We start from the raw sequence: 18,178 nt of genomic DNA on the forward strand, positions 1-18,178 counted from the left end.
GAGGGCTCCATGTGGTTAGTGTGTAGAAATAAGCAGATACATAGAATACCAACACTGCTAAGAAAAAGGAGGGGGAGAGGATCATAACTATAGCAGTGCTTTAGCTCAAGAGGAAATAAAAATCCACTAAGCACTAGGGAAAGATTCTTAATTTAATATACTCATGGTCAACAAGATCATCTTTTTCAAGTCAGGAAGGGTTATTGCAGTCATCTTCTCTGGCTCCTTGCAATGAAGGACATAAAACATTATGGGGAAATCATTTAATGAGGAATAAAATCCTCAGGTGAGGCACCTGGAATTGGACAGGCTCTGCACTGCTGAGAGCAGAACACTCACTGGCTGCAGAATGGACAGTGCAGACTGGGCTGGTCTGATACTGAAGTGGGTGCCAAGTGCACCCCCTGTGTGACAATATTTAGGTTTTCTTTCACATGCATGGGCTGAGGGAGCTGCTGTGACTTATTTAGCTTCTGGAGACACAGGGTGGTGAACAGCACTTGTTTTCATGGTGCAGTTTTTATTTTTTCAGAAGTGCTGGCTGTGACGTTGTGCTGAGAGGCACAGGGATAAACTGAAGGTGGAATTACACAAGGGACAGTCCCCACTCCAACATAACCCAGCACCTCCATGCATCCTTGCACTTTTCTAGGCTTTTCTGTGCATTCCACTGGGTCACTCCTTGCTCCTCAGAAAGCTTGCAACCCAGCTGGGAACCAGGGGATGCCAATCTGTGCTCCAGGCTCCAGGAAGGTAAGTTTTCCATGTGGGAAAAAACCCAAACCAAACCCACCACATTCATTTTGTTCTCCACATACAAGAGCAAGACCATTGAAAGCATCCTTAAGACTCTTCAGAAAGTGTAGAGGTGCAGCTGGACTGGCCCTACAGAGTGACCCAGGTGCAGAACTGTGTTCTCTGGTTCGGTGCTCTGGGAGTCACCCTGAGCATCCTCTGCTCGTGGCTTGCCTGCAAACTTTTCCTGAGAACAGCCTGAGATCTGAGAGCACTTTTGCAATCAGCAGGTTTAAAGAGTTCTGAATATACATTTTAAATGTCACAGGACTGCAGAGCCCTGACTTCTTACGAGTCACCTGCTGAAGTGAGCAGAGAAGTCTCAGAATTGCATGGTGACCAAATACTTCTAACACATTATGTCAGATTGCTCATGCTTGTAGCTAAAGCCTTTTTTCAGTCCTCTGCCAGGTTATCCACAGCAAAAACATTTTAACCTTCACCAAGAGTGACAGTATTAATGGGAATGAATGAAAAATAACAGTGTACAACCAAGCTCCAAGGTACTCTTGTCATGAGCATGTTTCCTGTTCCAACCCCTGCTGGTGGTCATTGTATTTTATTGTATTTCCCTGCCTTATTGAACATGCCTGCCAGCCACCCCCTGTGCAGAAACTAGAGGTAGGATCTGAGGTGGCAATGTGCTGTTTTAACTCAGCTCTGAAGGTCATTCTCTTCTGTGGAGTCCCTCACTTCTCTTTGCTGCCTGTCCCTGTCTGTGGCACTGGGAACAGAAAGTAATATTTCAGTGCTCTGATGTGCAAACAAACTGGGTGATATTAACATTTTCCCAGCTTACTAGAAGGCACCATTTATTAAATATTTAGCAATTGATGAAATGAGCCATGCAAAATTATTCTAGGTGAATAAAAAGTCTTTTAGGCACAGACCTAATGTGAGGTGAGATATCTGATATTGAGCATGGAGTTAATCTTATTAACACTGAAACTTTGTCCAGCTGGGTGTGAAGACCTGCAGGCAAATCATGATACTTCTCATGCCTGTAAAATGTAAGAACTTAAGAAACTGCTGAAGGGTTTTTCTGCAGGTTCCTTGGTCTGTGTCTCACCTCACCTTTACCAGTGTGCCAAACCATCCTGCTCCAGAGCTGATGTTGATTGTACCATGAACATTAAAAGCTGTATATGATTTTAAATACACATCATAGCTGCTAGAGGTGCTTAGGAAAAAGGCAACTTTAATGAGGCCTCTTCAGCAAAATAAAATTTTAAAAATCCTATATATTTTGGTGCTTTATGCTGAAGAGGGAGACCAGGAAAACAGAGTAGGAACTAAGGAAGCTCCTTTCTTAATTGAGAATACAATCTATCTGCCTTTTCAAGCAGGAAAGAGTAGAAATAGAGTGTGGTCTTTCCTGTGGAGTCCTAAAAGTCTGCAGAACTATACATAAGACCTGTCCAAAGTACAGGAGCATTTCTTACAGCACAGGCTCCCAAACTCCTCCCAGTCTGCACTGAACACTATGTGAATTTCCACCACACTGGTACTCAGCTAAATCTCAGGGGCCTCTTTCATACTAGATCCCAAATAGTTCAAATTAATGAAGAAAACAGTCATACTGAGGATGTTTAAAATAGAGGGAGTTTGTTTTCATGAGAGTGGCTTGGTTATTCCACATGCCAGGTCAGAAACTCCAAATAAAATTTGCCAAGAAATTACCAAAGTGATACTGAGGTGAGAACTAGACTGGTTTAATTGCACTGATAACTAACAAAAGTATTCTTGCATGAGATGTAATTATTTGAGATTGCCATGGGAGACTGAAGATTAGCATATGAATGTTTCATTATCAAGGACACAGTTTACTGTAATATCTTGAGACCTATAATGTTCCACATAGATAAAGGTCAAATTTTCTTTAATTTGAGATAAATTTTTGGAAACTTTTGCCTGGAAGTAGATCTAACAGACCAAGACATATTGTGGATCACTGTTCAATTATTTCATGCTGGAAATCAGCCTGGAGGAGAACCAAGCCCAGTGCACAGGACCACAGGAATCCAGCTGGGTCAAGCAGCAGATTGTGCCACTGAGGCTGGTTAACAAGGTGTTTGTTTTGGCACTCACACTCCCATGCCCAGTGTTTTGTAGAGTTGGGGTTTGGTGGGGATTTTTTGTTTGTGTGTTTTCTCTGCCACCCCTGGGTCTAATACTGCATTCTTCTGTGGTGACTCTTCAATAATTTTCCATTTATTCTGCAGTGAAAAAATAAACAGCTCACTCTGATCTTCTTACACTTTGCTGCGTTGAGTGACACTTTTGAAGGTCTCACTTGTAAAGCTCAAATGCTGGGTAGGTCAGGAAGAGATCATGGTGACAGCTCTAACTGGCTTCCCCTGTGTGGGGAGTGGGGTTTTTGTTCCCAGGGCAGGCACAGAGAGGAGGTGCTGACAAAAGCAGCTCTCCAGAGCAGGGTTGTGCAAATCTCTGATAGACAATATTACAGTCAGACTGAGAGTTGGATGGAAAATACAGCCACATGAAGGGCAGAAAGGAAGTCAAGTCAAGCTCCTTTTGTGCTTGTGGTCCTGTGGGTCAAAATGAAATTAAGCCCTACTGGGGAAGCAGTGAAAGACAGGATTGCCAAATATGTTTTTAATGAAAATAAATGTTGCTTCTGTGCTTTGTTTTGCTGTCAATAATTAATGTCAGTGGAAGAGCCATGAAGGGTCAGAAGGATCCCACAGGGCTGGCAGGGGTTGGGATGCCATCCACCAGGCTGGATCTCAGCATCCCTGCCCTGAAGAGAAGCCATGGAGAGGAGCTTGTGGCAATTAGCCACAATTCCCACTAACAGGCTCCCCTTTCCCTCACCTCAGCTCCCACACTGGCCACTTGAGGAGTGGCCACGCTGGGAGAATGTGCCCTGTGCACTGTCCACTGCATCCTTCCACCCTGGAAACTCCTCCAGCCACTTATCCCAGAGAGCTCCCCTGGGGTAACACACTGCTGCCTCTGCTTCCTTAACAAGGTTAACAACTGCAGTTTGGCTAAAGAGATTGTGTCTGTGTCACAAAAGTCACAGTGCAGCTCCTGTGCTGCTGACCCCAGCGTGGTGGCTGCACAACAAGCCAGCTCTGTGTGCTTTCAAACCCAGGCTGGATGTTTTCAACATATTCCCTCATTTTCCTGAGAGCAGACTGCTGTCTAACATTTCTGGAAAGGCAGCTGGAGGCCCCAGCCAATCTCTATGACATTTTAAAGCTGCACATATGTTTAATATATCTACTGTTTCCTTCCCCAGGGCTTCATGCTTCTCTTGCCATTCATCTTTTCATGCTGGATGCACAGAATGTGAGTTATCCCCAGTGTCACTGCCATGATCTATGGCACTTCCCAACACCTCCATGGCACATCCATTAGGAGCTGGAACAGCTGCACACTGACTCCAGCAGTGTGAATGCTCTACCTGGTGGGAAACAGCCATGAAAAAGAACCTTCCCCATTCAGAATTATGAAACAGATGCACCTCCCTCAGCTGTTTTCCTGTCTCCAGGAACAGGTAGGAGTGAATGAAAACAGGAGGGGAATGGAAAGCAATGTGGGCTCAAACAGCAGGGCAGGTTGAGATCTGGGGAGGAGGGAGTTCCATAACCCTGGAGTGCTCCATCAGCACCCTCAGGCTGCCTGTGCAGAGGGAAGGGAAGCTGGGGCTGTAAAGAGCTCTGCAAGAGGCTGAGCAAACACAGGCTTGGAATAAAAGCAGCAAGTGGATGAGGTTTGCTACCTCAGAGCAATTCTTTGTCCCTCCTGCTCACCAGAGGGTTGGGAGTGCCTGCCAGGTGTGTGGTGAGAGGGTTCAAACACCTTCAGTCAGCAGCAGGTAATCACAGCCCTGTAACCAGGGCTCAGCTGGAGCCTAAAGCTTTTTACTGATCCTCCTACTTTAAGGCAGTGTTAGTTTTTCATACACCAAATATATTTGGTTTTGGGTGCTGCAAATGTAAAAGGCTCAAGGCTGGCACAAAAGCAAATGCAAAAAAATAAGTTTGTTTGAGAAATACAGACATAAATTGTTTCTCCTGCTCTGCCACAAAGCCAAAATAAGTAAATTCACCCACTTCTATGACCAAGAGTAGCTATGTACAGATATACACTGCTTTCCTTTTTAACTTGTGCTAGGCTGGCTTCATGCAGTGACAGCCTGGAGCAGTCCAAGCCCACACTAAGGAATGGTTTCCTGGAGTTGGAACCACTTGAGGGTGACTGTTCTTTGCTGCATCACAGCACAGCTGCCAGGATTAGCTCACCTGGATCTCATGCCCTGAGCATTTGATGAGGCACAAGGCACTGACAGTGTGGGCAAAGAGGAGCTGGGGATGAGGAACAGAGATGGGAGGAAGCCCAAAGTGAGAAAGGTGAGCAAGGAACTGTAAGTACAAAGTTTTCCTGTAAAGTACAAATCATTTCACCATATGCAGTTTCTAGGGAACATGTACAGGTCTAGGGAACTGGCAGGGGGAAAGGGGAGGGTGACAGCTGACAAGAAACAAGGCAAAAAAAAAAAGTATATGCAAGGCAAAGGGACTTCACATATCAGGGAGCTAAACAACAAGTGTGTGGAAGATTAAAAATCTTGCTGTTTTTCCCTGCTGGGGAATAGCAGACTGACCCAAAGAGTGCAAACCCTTACCACAACCAGACAGACCATCCCTGGGACTCCACCAGGAAGCTCTGAAGTTCCTTTGGCAAAACTGCAGGAGACAAGTGGGCAGGGCAGCTATCTCATCAAGGCAAGGGCTGCAGGGGGTGGCCAGGCACAGGCCAAGGGAAAAATCTGTGCTGCACACATAAACCTTGAACCCTGCATTCCTTCCTCAGCAATCAAACAGCAGGCTATATTTAGCCCAACCTAAACAACAACAAAAAAAAAGAACAGCAGGACAAGTCTCAGCTCTAACAGCTGCCACCAGCTGCTGGGAGGGGACACAGGTAGAGCTGATGTCAGATGTAGGTAAATGAGATGGAACAGGGGAGGCAGCTATGCTTGAATGCACAGTGTTAGCATTGGGTTAGAGAAATTCTGCAGTTTATTGTTTCATGGTTAGCCAGGAGCAGGATCAAATGTTGAGCAGGGCATGAATGGTTTTACTACACCAAGGGCAAGGTATGGTGAACCAGGGATAGCAAACAAGCAGAGGAAAAGGAGGAGGTGACAGGTACAAGCAGGGCCCAGGTTGCTGGTGCTCCTTCTCTTTAGTTCCAGCATGACAAGGTTAACAAATGCACTTTTGAGAAAGGCTGCTGGCTAAAGAGATTGTGCTAAAGTCACAATGCAATTTATTTCACCAGTGCATGAAACTGGGGCTCACCCTCTAAAGAGGCATCAGCATCATCCACTGAACAGGAGCTGGGGAAGGTCATTTAATGCAACTGTTTGCTTGCAATATTGCTTGCTTCAAGGGGACACATTTGTATTCTTGTTGGGGAAGAAATAATCTTAAAGTTAGTGATCTAATTACTGTTATGATGTGCACACACACATGCACAGTCCCTTCAGAGGAGCTGGAGCTGGTTGAAAAGTGTAAAACCAGAGAACATAAAAAGGGGGGTGTTTTACCAGCAAAATAGTACAGGACAATAATATAATGGGTGTTAAACATGGGCACTGAATAATCACTTAAGCATCTGGTTGTCATTGCCATTCCTAAGAACAAAGGGAAAAAAAGGCAACTGATCTACTATACTAGTGTAAGTACAAAAAAAAAAAAAAAACAAAAAAAAACACCAACAGAAAATCCAGTCTCTTTCCACCCACATTTCTGGATTTCAGAGGTACCTTATTGCAGTAATCCATACATCAGTTGCTATAGCATGGACTTTGAAGATCTTGTGGCAGCTTTCCCTGCCTTACAAGCAGAGCTGTGAGCTTGATAACTAATCATTCCTTAATAACTCATGTTTCCTCTGCAAAAGTCCCTGAAATGCAACCAGTGGGGGAAAATATATGAGCAGGGATTTGTGAAGTAGAAAAATCACTTTGGGCTTCTTTCCCAGTAACCCACAGGGTTTTCTGAATGGGGGATGGGGTGACAATGAAGGCAGTTCTATTTCCCACATGCCCAGACCTTGCAATTGGGAAGTGATCCCTGGAAGTGTGTTTCAGACATATCCCCAAATAATGAAAACAAAACACAGATTCGTTGAAGGACTCTCTGTTTTGGCTGCTGCTCGAATTTTTCTGTAGGAACTTTCAAAACCAGGTATGTTTCTCCCAGATATGTTCCCCCATCCTGGCTTAGACATGGGAAAATAGCATAAGCCAACTCATATAAATATATGTCTGCTCAGGACTTTCCCAGTTGTGAACAATTGTTGTGAACAGTTGTGACAATTATTAAAATCTCTTTTCTGGTCACCTTTTTGCCCAAATGGAAGCATCCAAGCTGTTGCTGAATGAAAAAAGTGACAACAGCCCTCTGCCCCACATACCTGAGTGCACAAGCAGTGATTTATTTAGAAGCTGATACATTTTTTTAGGGGGATTTTCATTATCTCCCCCACTGCTGAACCCACACACATTCCCATGTCCCATTCCTGGCTGCAGCAGCACAGCCCATCCAGAACTGCATCTGCCAGGGGCTGGGCAAATCCCCCCTGCTAGCACAGAAATCTGGAGCTCAGCCTGGCACACACACAGCAAAAAGGCAGGTTGGATAGCACATGCTGCAGCTGGACATTGTCTCTTTTTGGCCAAAATATAAAGGCTCCTAAGCAGAGGTATTTGGAGCATTCATAGTCAAGTGAGTTATGAGTTGGAAAAGCATCAGCCATGCAGTGTTATCCTGTTATCCAGGAGTTTTTCTCCTCCTAGCTCATACATTTTTGCTCCTCTTTAGGTTTCTGGGCACATACTGTGTCTGGTGATGACATGGAAGAACAAGGCCTTTAAGTCTTTATTAATTGCTACTACTGTAGTTTTAAAAGGAGCTATTTAGGAAATCCTCAGTTTTGTTACCATAGGAATGAAGCTGTAGGATTCAGTGAAAGAACAATTTAAACAGCAGTGTTTAAGTAGCTCACTCCAACATTAATTCCCTGCTCCATCCAAGCTCCTCTTGGCTGTGAAGAAAAAGACTCTCAAAGCTCTCTCCCCTCCCCAGTGTTGCTTGACTCCAGCCCAAATTAGGAGGTAGAGCCCTGTTATCTATAGCAGGTCTTAGCAATGTCCCTTCCCACCCACAGAGCACTTCCTCCCCTTCCCCAGTGAAGCAGCTGCAAAGTGCTCCTTGGCTCAGGCAGAGCTCCTCATCTGGCCTTTTTCAGCTGTTTTAAAACAATGTTTATGCAGCTTCTACACAGTGAGAACAGGGTGAATGGAGGAGCATCACTGCACAAACCAGGTTGGGATGCTTGTACCCAATGAGTTTGCCCATTAGTGTAAATCTGACCTGGGGGAACTCCTGTGTGCCTCTTTCTGTGCTGGATTTCTCTGCTTTTTCTATTTGGAAAGTTTAGGTCTGCATTAAGTGAAAAGGCAAAAAGGGACAGGTGAGTTGGTTAGCCACTCTGCTGGTCTCCTCCAGCAGGCAAGGAAGGAGAACAGTGAAAAGCTGACACTCACATTAGCTATTGCCTCCTCTTTGTTTTTTAAAACTTTGAACCATGGAAACCTGATGAGCAGCAAGAAAGTGCAGGAACATTTTGTTTTCCCTGGATTTAACTCTTTTGAGATGCTATCACTATCCAGATTTGTAAACAGTGCTCTGGCTCCCCACCTCATCTTTGGGAGAATCTTGGAAGGGACTGCTTTGTTGAACAGTAAGTCTTTCCCCCTTAAAACAGATGCCTGGTGTTAAGGATGAGACTGGGATGTTCCTCAGCTCTCAGAGATGGTAACAGGCCTCTCCAGGACCTTACCCAGCCTGTCTGTAACCCCACAGGTGCTCTCAGGTGCTCCAGACACTCACACATTAAAACCCAATGCCTGCCTCTTCCTCAGCACACAAAGATGAGCCAGGACAGCAAGCCAGTGACCATATTTTGGCATGACTTTCTGGCAGTCACAGTGACCCTATTTATCACCCAACATCTCCTTTTCATTGCAAGTGTGCTCCAGCACTCTGGAGTCTGGCTTATCTTCCAGCTGTCTGGCCAAGCTGTGACCACAGGATCCTGCCTCCACAGCCCATGACAAACTGGTCACAGGGACAGGGAAGGGCATGGTCACCCAGAAAACACACTACCAACACTATTCCAGCAGGGTGCTGCCCCCAGACCCAGCCAGCTGGAGGCTGCTTTGTGTCCAGCTCTGTTTTTAGCCAAGGTGTGACAGCACTTGCAGAGCTCCCACTGCTGCTAGTGCTGGCTACAGGCAAATAGGTATTTCAGACACCACCCCCCTCACACACACACACACACACACACTTATTTCTCTGCAGTTGGCCAAGCTGTTGAAACTGGATCCTTTTATGGGAATGTACAAGAGGGGTTTTCATAAGCAAGCTGGAGACTCTGGAAGGCACAGTTGCTGCTCTGGTGAGGTAGCTGATGGTGCTCTATGGCCCTGCTACCCCATTACATTCACCCTCTTGTGCTGCCCACTGATTTGTGCCTTCCTGTCCACTCACAGATTCACAAATATGGCCACAGTCAAAGTCATTCATATTTAATGTAATATTTCCTTGAATCTCAAAGGGAAAAAAAGGAGAGAGGAGGAAGACTTAGAAAGATGAGGATGTTTTTATTGGCTTTTCATTTCTCTTGTCTCCCACCCAGTTCCAGGACTACTATTTATCCTATCCTATTGAAGTCTACAAAAAGGACACAACAGGTAAGAGAGGCTCTTGTTGATCCTGTGCTGGTGTAGCATTTAACAGAGCACTTAAAAGGTAGTCAGCTCTCAAACTATTAAGAATACCAGGGAGAGATGACTCTTTTAGTGTTTTGGTTTCCTGCAAATATTTCAATGTTCTCTTGCATTATTTTGAATCCAGCCAAAAGACTGGACAACCACAGAAACCACCAAGTGAATGTAAGATAAACCAAACGGGGAACCACTGAAGTTGCAAAACTTAGGCAGGGCAGTAAAACATGAATACAAAGGAGGAGATGGGGTAAGGGCAGCAGGGAAGAAGGAAGAGTTTTAACTTATCCCAGTATATTATCAGCATTCCCTCAGGCATTCTATTCAAAAAGGTGGAATTTAATCTGCATTGCCTTTGAATAAGCAGAATAATCTCTGAGAACTTGTGCCTCACATACACCTTTTTTCCTGATAGCTGACAGAACTCCCTCACTGATAGTGTTCTGGTAAAATACCTCCAGGGTAAATGTGCTTTTATAAACAACCCATTCCCAAGTTACTGAAACTGGAATACATTTATAGGACAGAACCTTGGCATGTGTAATATAAAAGCCACTTTGGGGAACTGGAGCTGGTTGATGGCAGCTGAGTCTGGCTTAATGCTCTTAACAGCACATCCTCTCTCCTGCTTTCTCTTGTGAGGATTTTTTCTAAAATAAACAGAATCTTACAGCTCCCAAACTGACACAGGAGCATGATTAGGCTCAGTCTCCTCATTTCCTCATCCCTGTGGTGCAAGGACTTGTTAGAGTGGCCATGGAGCTGTCAAGTTAATGCAACACCCCTGAACTATCTGAGAGAGATTGCAACCCTCACACTCTGCTCCTCATCTCACCAGAGGAAAAGCTGTCTGTAGAAATGGATTTTGAACATTTATGCCTCCCCCTTGTGTCTCTACCATATGAACTCACCAGACTATGTTTATTTCACAAAAGATCTCTATAAATGTAAACTTTACTCATGGTGCTGCTTTAGATTGCTGGTAAACATGTAAATCCAGGAGAGCATTGATAACAAAACTTATTTGAGTTGCTGAGTCTAAAATCTCCTGTGGAAATCAGCCAGAATTATAACTGTTACAGAAGTCATCTAATATTTAACAGAGGATAGGGAGCATAATATTCCATGCCTTCATTGAGCACAAGCTATGAAGGGACAAATTGAATATTAGAATAATATTCAAATAATTCAAAGAATAATGTTGCCACTCACTTAATGAGAAGTGGGTTTGATTTGGGTTTGGGAAGTTTGTTTTGGTGTTGTCTATTGTCAAGCTTTTCCTTAAAAAGCGATGAAAGTATTTTTATTTGGTAGAACCTAGAGAAAACAGCATGAAAAGCCAAGGAAGAGAGAATTCCTGGAGTGATCCCAACCTCCCTGACAAGAAGAAGGTCAGAGATGTCCTTTTATATGAAGAGTTTTCTGCACAGAGGGAGTAAAAAAAGTTACCCAAAGGCAAGCAGAATAAAAGAATCAGAAGTCAAAAGTACCTGACTTGCCCACGCCAGCCCGACCGAAGATCGCCAGCTTCACTTCTGCACTCTTGGCCATGCTGGCAGGAAGGTGGTGGGGCAAACTCGCTCAGCTACCACAAGAGAAGCAGAAGAATGTTCCCAGCTCCTTTCTTCAGCCTCACCGTGTCATTGTGACGTCAGTGCAGAGCCTGGGGAAGAGCACACAGGGATGGAACTGCGAGGAGCCAGGCTCTCCCCGGCCCTGCCCGCCCCCTCCTTCCTTCCTTCCTTTTAAATCGTGATAATTGATGCTGTGCTCCTGCTTTAAACGTTGCAGCAACACCACTGACACGTTGGGCACTGTTTGTGCAGAACCTGCCTTCAGCTTTCTGACTGCTGCTCTTTGCTCCACGCTGGCACTGTAAGACTGCAAAAGGTACAAAACAACCCCAAGCACCTGCCTTGCAAGGCTCCTAATTATTTCTTTCTTCCTTTCTCTTTCAGCTGAAATTGCATATATTTACTGTATTTGAATCATATGCAGGGAATTATTTTTTGTAGAATATATTTAATAGCTGTGAGCACTCACTAGGAATACCTGCAGAGAGCCTCCAGCTCCAAAAAGGTTTCAATTACTCAGCAGCAGTTGCCTAAAACCCTTTAAGCACTTGGAGCTTGTTCACTGCCCTAAACAAATCCATACCCAGAAAGTTCTCTAGTGCTCCTTCTTAAGCTGCCTCAGCTCACACATAAACATTCAGCAAAGCATGGGGTGAGCAGAAGGATGCCAGAGCTTCTGGTACTGCACTTTGGGCATGGGAATTATCTGTGCTCACAGTTTTGCTGCATGACCTTGATTTCTCTAATCTGGACAGTAAAATCTATAACCATACCTGCTATTATGCTTTAAGATCTTCAGTGAAAGCATGGCAGTCGTGGTGATGATGATCCTCAGCCTTGACTAAAACATCAAATACTTGGTTTCCCCTTTAAGCAGGGTAGAACTTTACGTGTTAATCCAGCCAGTTAGGGGTTTGCTGCTGAGCTAAGTACCCACTTTACCCATCAATTCTAACAGTGGTGTAGGATGCTTCCCATGTCAGCACTCCTTGCTCTGCAGCAAAATGCATTTCTACCATGCCTTTTCCTGTACAAAAACGCTTGTAAAAAGAAAAAGTCACCTTACATAGAGAACGCTCCCGATTCATCTCTGAGGTCTAAATGCTCCTGATTCCTTTTGCCTGAGAGTGAGTATGAGACCGCTCTCAGCCTGCACAGTCAGCCAGAGCTACAGACTGTTTCAGGACGTGGCAGAACGGGATATTCAGGGACTGGGACACGGCGCTCGCCTCCCGCGAAAGCTCCCGGCCGCTCGCAGCAGAACTGCTGCCACATTTCCGTGCAGGCATTGATTCCTCCGCACCGCTCCGGCCAGGTGCGGCCACCGGCGCTGCCCGGCCCCGCATCCTCATCCTCATCATCCTCCTCATCCTCCTCATCCTCCTCATCCTCCTCCTCCCGTGTGCCCGCTCCCGCACCGCCCTCCCGGACTCACCTCTCTGTTCGCTGCTGGCCAGCACGGCACAGCCCGGCACAGCACAGCCCGGCACGGCACAGCCCGGCACAGCCCGGTACAGCCCGGCACAGCACAGCCCAGCCCAGCCCGGCACGGCACGGCACAGCCCGGAGCGGCTGCGGGCGCTCCCGCCGGCACAGCGGCACGGCCGCGCACTGCGGAGGGACCGCACTCGCCCTGCGGAGCGGCTGCTCGATGCGGAGGGGCCGCCCGGTGCCTCTCGGTGCCGCTCGGTGCCTCTTGGTGCCTCTCGGCGCCTCTCGGTGCCGCTCGGTGCCGCTCGGTGCCGCTCGGTGCCGCTCGGTGCCTCTCGGTGCCGCTCGGTGCCTCTCGGTGCCGCTCGGTGCCGCTCGGTGCCTCTCGGTGCCGCTCGGTGCCTCTCGGTGCCGCCCGGTGCCGCCCGCCCCTCCGCCCGGCCGCGGCTCCGCAGCGCCCGCGGAGCTGCCGCGCCCTCTGCGGGCAGCCCGGAGCGAGAGAACGAGAGAACGAGAGGGAGGGATGCGGAGAGGAGCGGGAGGGATGCGGGAGGGATGCGGAGAGGAGCGGGAGGGATGCGGGAGGGATGCGGGAGGGATGCGGAGAGGAGCGGGAGCGATGCGGGAGGGATGCGGGCGGGATGCGGAGAGGAGCGGGAGGGATGCGGGAGGGATGCGGGAGGGATGCGGAGAGGAGCGGGAGCGATGCGGGAGGGATGCGGGCGGGATGCGGGAGGGATGCGGGCGGGATGCGGGAGGGATGCGGAAGGGATGCGAAGCGGAGCAGCAAAGAGGGAGCGGGAGGAAGGGACACAGAGGGCTGCCGAGGTCCCCTCGGTGTCGTCCTGGGAGCGTAACCCGTGCCCGAGAGGAAGCGACTCAGCCCTGCAGCCTTTAATTATGTGGCACAGCAGCTGCTGCTCACTCGCTTGGATTCTGAGTAAGCGCTTGTAGCGGGTCCGGCCCAGGCTGCCCCGCAGTTTATTTTAACATCTCCCTCCTTTCTCGCTCCCACAGTGCTGCTCAGCAGTGCCTGTGCCGCCCTGTCCCTCTCAGTGTGACACACAGTGACCGCAGCGCTGCTGCCCCGTCCGGCTGATTTCCACCAGCACCAACTTTTGTCTCTGGGCTTTTCCGTTTTACTCTGAGCTTTTCCTCCCGACTTCCGCACTCGGCTTATGGCAGAAGAAAGTGTTTTTACTTCAATTTGCAGATGGGCAGAAGGAATCACGTAAATACATCAGCTTGTGCAAGAGGTTCGAGTCAGAGCCGGGGATCAAGTTCTGAGATGGTAGGACCGAATTCACCCGGCAGCTCTTGCTTCCTTGTTTATTAAATATCCAGTGATATAAGGATACATTAGAAACAGATGTGAAGCAGAGCTGGAAAGCACTTAGAGTTCAGTGGATGTTCATCCTCTGTTTCTGTTCCAACTCAGACCTGAATGAGATACCAGATGAGGAAAAGAAAAAGCTCTTCCTGCATTGTCTTCCTTCATGCAAAATTAAATAGAAGTTAGATTGAAAAAGATCTTCCCATGTCCAAGTCTTTCTAAAGGAGCAAGATAAGTGTTTGGGGGGCAGGGTGGCAGTCCTGAGGAGAAATGAGAACATAATTCCCTCTAAGAAATGCCAGTTGCAGGCACTCAGGAGCAGATCTCAAAAAAGTTGCATTGCATATCACAGAAAGGAAAAAAAAAAAAAAAAAAAAAAAAAAAAAAAAAAAGTAGGCAGGTATGAAAGCAGTAGTGTGGTTTATGCTTTACTTCTTAAAAGCAAAGGCTTTAAGGCTTCTCCCACTGCTGGGTTTGCATAATTTAGAGGGATTAGCTTTTTCCATCTTCCTAAGAGAGCAACTGATGTGTATTTTGCATCTGGGGAAATGTGTGTTAGTCTCAAGGCCTGACATTTGTTTTGTGTCTATGGAATTCACCCTGCATGGGGCTGTCAAATTAAATACCATAACTGGCTTTTCCAAAACAGCAGATAATTTATTGGTCATTAAAATCCCAGTGGCTGTGCAGCCAGCTTGTGCTGAAGTCTCTTATTGGTGAAGAATTCAGTAAACACTAATCAGGGACACAGGCAAAGGTTTCAGAGAGTTGAGACCCAAGACTGGCCCAGGAGTGCTCCAGTTGCTGTTTTTGTATGTCCACTCACTGTGTTTCATAATGTTGATGAGGTTTTGGGTGATTTTTTCCAACCCAAAGTTGATTTTGAAGGCCTTAGTCTTTAATCCTGTAGTTCAAGGGTCACCTTTGTCATAAGCAATGGTTTTTTGGCTGTTGTGGCTGGCATAGTGCATCTCTCAATAGTTCTGCCATTTGTGCTGATCAAAAAATGTGTGACCCTAGCACCAGTAGTGAGATCAGAGAGTGCAGTCCATCATGTGGCTGGAGGATGGGGATTCATCTTTTCTGCTTTTCCATTTTATGAACATTTGGGAGAAGGGAAGCAATGCTGGGGTCTGATCCCTGATGAGCTGTCAGTCTAAATTCAGTCTCATCCAGCAGCAACCCTCTTATTTTCCCATCCATCAGAGGAAAGTGTCCCAGGTTTCTCCCTTTTGCCTCTTTGTGAGTTTCACATAGTGCTTCACAGCTTAATTAATTTTTGAAAACAGCACTTTGGTATTTAAAAATATTATTCTTGTTTCCCCAGAAGGAAGAACAATCCCACCAGAAGATAACTGTCTTATGGGAATTAATGGCTGAAACTGAGGGAAACTCACTCCTCTTGGTACACTCCTTTCCTACAGATGTGTGGGATGTATCTGGCTCAGCTCTCTGACATCCAGACCTTTCTTTTTACTCAGGAAGATGCCACCAGTAGTCCACAACAAGAATTTTGGTTAATTTATGGTCAAAGCTTTGGATGACCCTTCTTCATGAGAAACCTTGATGGCAGAGGAGCAGATAAGGAAATAGGAGTGTGAACAGCTGGAAATGCCAATGAAGCCACATGTTCTTAAGTCAAAACAGAATGCTGTTTCAGGTTTGGTTAACAGAAGTTCATCCAAGCAGTTACAGAAGTATTTTAGAAAGATTCACAATTTTAAGTATCACTAAACAATGCTTTATAGGCTTAAAAAGATATATCAAGGTGCTGCCAAAATCCAGAGAGTTCTTTCTGCCTGTTCTGGAGGTGCTACCTTTTAATGTCAAGCACATCCACTAGCATATTTTTTCATCCTGGATACTTCTGGTGTGTTTTCTGGAGGTGTCTTCTCTATAAAAGCCAATGGCATTTGATTCCTGAAAGGTGGGAGAGAGGACTGGTGTGACACTGCAGGCCTGACAGACAACATGTGAAGAAGACATATGAGCAAGAAAGGAGCTGAAGTTGTGGGTTGCTGGTTTTTAGTTTGGGTTTTTGTTTGTTTGTTTTGTTTTGCTTTCCTTTTGAAGCTGGAAATCCCATTATAGATGGCAACTTTGTAGGTGTCAACAACTTCCAAAATGAGGTTTGGGTACGAGGTTTGTTGAGACTCACGAGAGACAAAAAACAATTCACAGATTCCAGAAGGTTTTTCAGGAGTCTCTGAATCCTGTGCAGCTGTGGAGTGTAATTTAATCTTCTGAGCACCTCTGTGCCTGCAAACTGTGGAGCAGATCATGCCACTGGTGGGATGGATGAGAGAAGAGACCCCTCTGGAACAATTCCTGCAGTAAGGAAGGGGCTGTTCAGCTCAGGGCTGCTGTCTTTGCTGCCATGAGGATTGGTCTAGAACAGAGCACATCTGGTCAGAGCTTGCATTAAAAAGCAAATCAGTGACTAGGTTTATTTTTTCACCCTTCCTTTCAGCCCTTCTGCTGGGAGCTGAGGTGATATTTGGTAGCTGGTAGAAAAACTACCAAATAAATAGCATGTTAACACAGTGTTTGCAGCTAGTACTGAAGATTCACAGGGAGGCATTCAGATTGTTTTCTTAATTTTCATGGAATATCTTCCAAATGTTTTTGTGTTGGCTCTCAGCAATGTGCATAAATCTGCTTGGTTACACTAATCGAGCACAGTGGAAAATATTGCAACTTTGTCATTAAATTATGGATGAACTTTGCTGTTAGTTTGGCTTGTAGTCAATATGAAATGCTGCTGTTTTAAATTAATATTGCACTTTCTCATTTTCCCTGGTAGCTTATGAGATGCTGATTTTATAGTGATGGATTTTCTTGAGTGTAAGCTAAGCACTTATATCTTCTTTTCCACTCCACCTTTTCTGCAGTATATAGAAGAAAAATCAAATACATGACACAGGCTTTATTCTTTAGAAGTGTTTATTTCTAATTGAATAAATAAGACCACAATCCTGTGAGTGTTTGTTTATGTTTAAACCTTCCATGGACAGGTTTAATGGAGTGGCCACTTGAAGTTCTTGCCTGCAGGACCCATCTTCAACATTTTGTCCCATTTGGCTCCATGAGGTGCCAAAGCAGGAGATGAACATGGGCTGCTCTTCACATCACAGTGTGGATCTCACACATGCAAATGCCTCTGTCCTAATGCAGACCTTGTGTCTCTGTAGGCCTTGGGCCCATTTGTGCAGAGATACAAATACACAGCCAGCAGATAACACTTCATATTGCCCAAATTAAAATTCTCACCATTGAGTAGGTTGTGTCCTGAGAGTCTGCCCTTAAAATGGGCAAGCTGAGAGTCCACACTCATGGCCACACAGGTCTGATCCCATCACAGCTTGGTGTGCTGTTATTTGGTTTGCTCTTCCTGTAGGGTTTGCTCTTCTGATGTTGTTATTTCACCCTCCACATTAGATCACAGAGAGATCATTTAATAGGTTTTTGATAATGTAAATTTAATTGCTGTATTATCAAAAAAAAAGCTGAGTGACTGTAACTCTCTTCCACATATTTTGTGATGATTAAATATCTACTTACTGTAAACCTGAACAAGTTCTGTTTCTGCACCAAAGTAAATTTAAACTAAAAATTAAATCACATGCAGAATAGTCTGCAGACAGGCTAGAACTCTTCTGCTAGAGAGATTTGTGTTATGGTTTTAATAAAGTACACTTATAGAATTAAAACCCACTGGTAACAAATGCAACAAATTTTGCAACAAATGTGCAATCCCAGACTTTATTAATGAATGAGTTACACTGGTGTGTCATCTTAATTTCTTACAGATGTATTCACGTTCTTTGAAAGGACCAGTGGAAATTGTCATAAATTCATTTGCTGTTCACATTAATGAATGCTAGCCCTTCTTCTGCCTCAGTGGTGTTCTGATTGCAATCTGGATTGCCATAGGGACCCCACTGCAATTCATCATTGCTTCAGTGTTCAGATTCCCTGGTGGAACCAGATATTGGTGTCGACAACATCTGGAGTTTTATGCCTCTCATCTTTTTTCTACCTCCTTCCTTCTGTTTAATCAAGAGAATGGGAAGGGGAAATTGCTGCCATTGTTAATATCTTCAAGACACTGAGTGAATGCTGGGAGTTTGGTTACACCTGGGAAGGAGGGGACAAAGGGGTTTCCAAGGAGGTGACACTGAGGAGCAGCTGCTTTCAGCTTAATTCAGTGCCAGCCAT

At 45.7% G+C, this 18,178-nt stretch overlaps 1 protein-coding gene and 1 long non-coding RNA gene across 2 annotated transcripts in view; one reads left to right on the forward strand and one right to left on the reverse strand.

Moving 5' to 3' along the window:
• RERG (RAS like estrogen regulated growth inhibitor) overlaps positions 1-13,042 on the reverse strand; it is an 84,177-nt gene extending 71,135 nt beyond the window's left edge. The window contains exons 1-2 of the mRNA XM_056482483.1: positions 12,632-13,042; positions 11,113-11,285 (exon numbers count right to left, since the gene is read on the reverse strand). Coding sequence (XP_056338458.1) covers positions 11,113-11,173 — 61 coding nt within the window. The 5' untranslated portion in view covers positions 11,174-11,285; positions 12,632-13,042. The remainder of the gene's footprint in view (positions 1-11,112; positions 11,286-12,631) is intronic.
• Positions 681-11,014, forward strand: LOC130248605 (uncharacterized). Its single transcript, XR_008839662.1, has 4 exons — positions 681-753; positions 4,061-4,318; positions 5,044-5,174; positions 10,937-11,014. It is a non-coding gene; the product is annotated as an uncharacterized LOC130248605 (long non-coding RNA).
• Positions 13,043-18,178: the final 5,136 nt, after the last annotated feature.

This window comes from Oenanthe melanoleuca, chromosome 1A (assembly GCF_029582105.1).
Source record: "Oenanthe melanoleuca isolate GR-GAL-2019-014 chromosome 1A, OMel1.0, whole genome shotgun sequence".
Lineage (NCBI taxonomy): Eukaryota > Metazoa > Chordata > Aves > Passeriformes > Muscicapidae > Oenanthe > Oenanthe melanoleuca.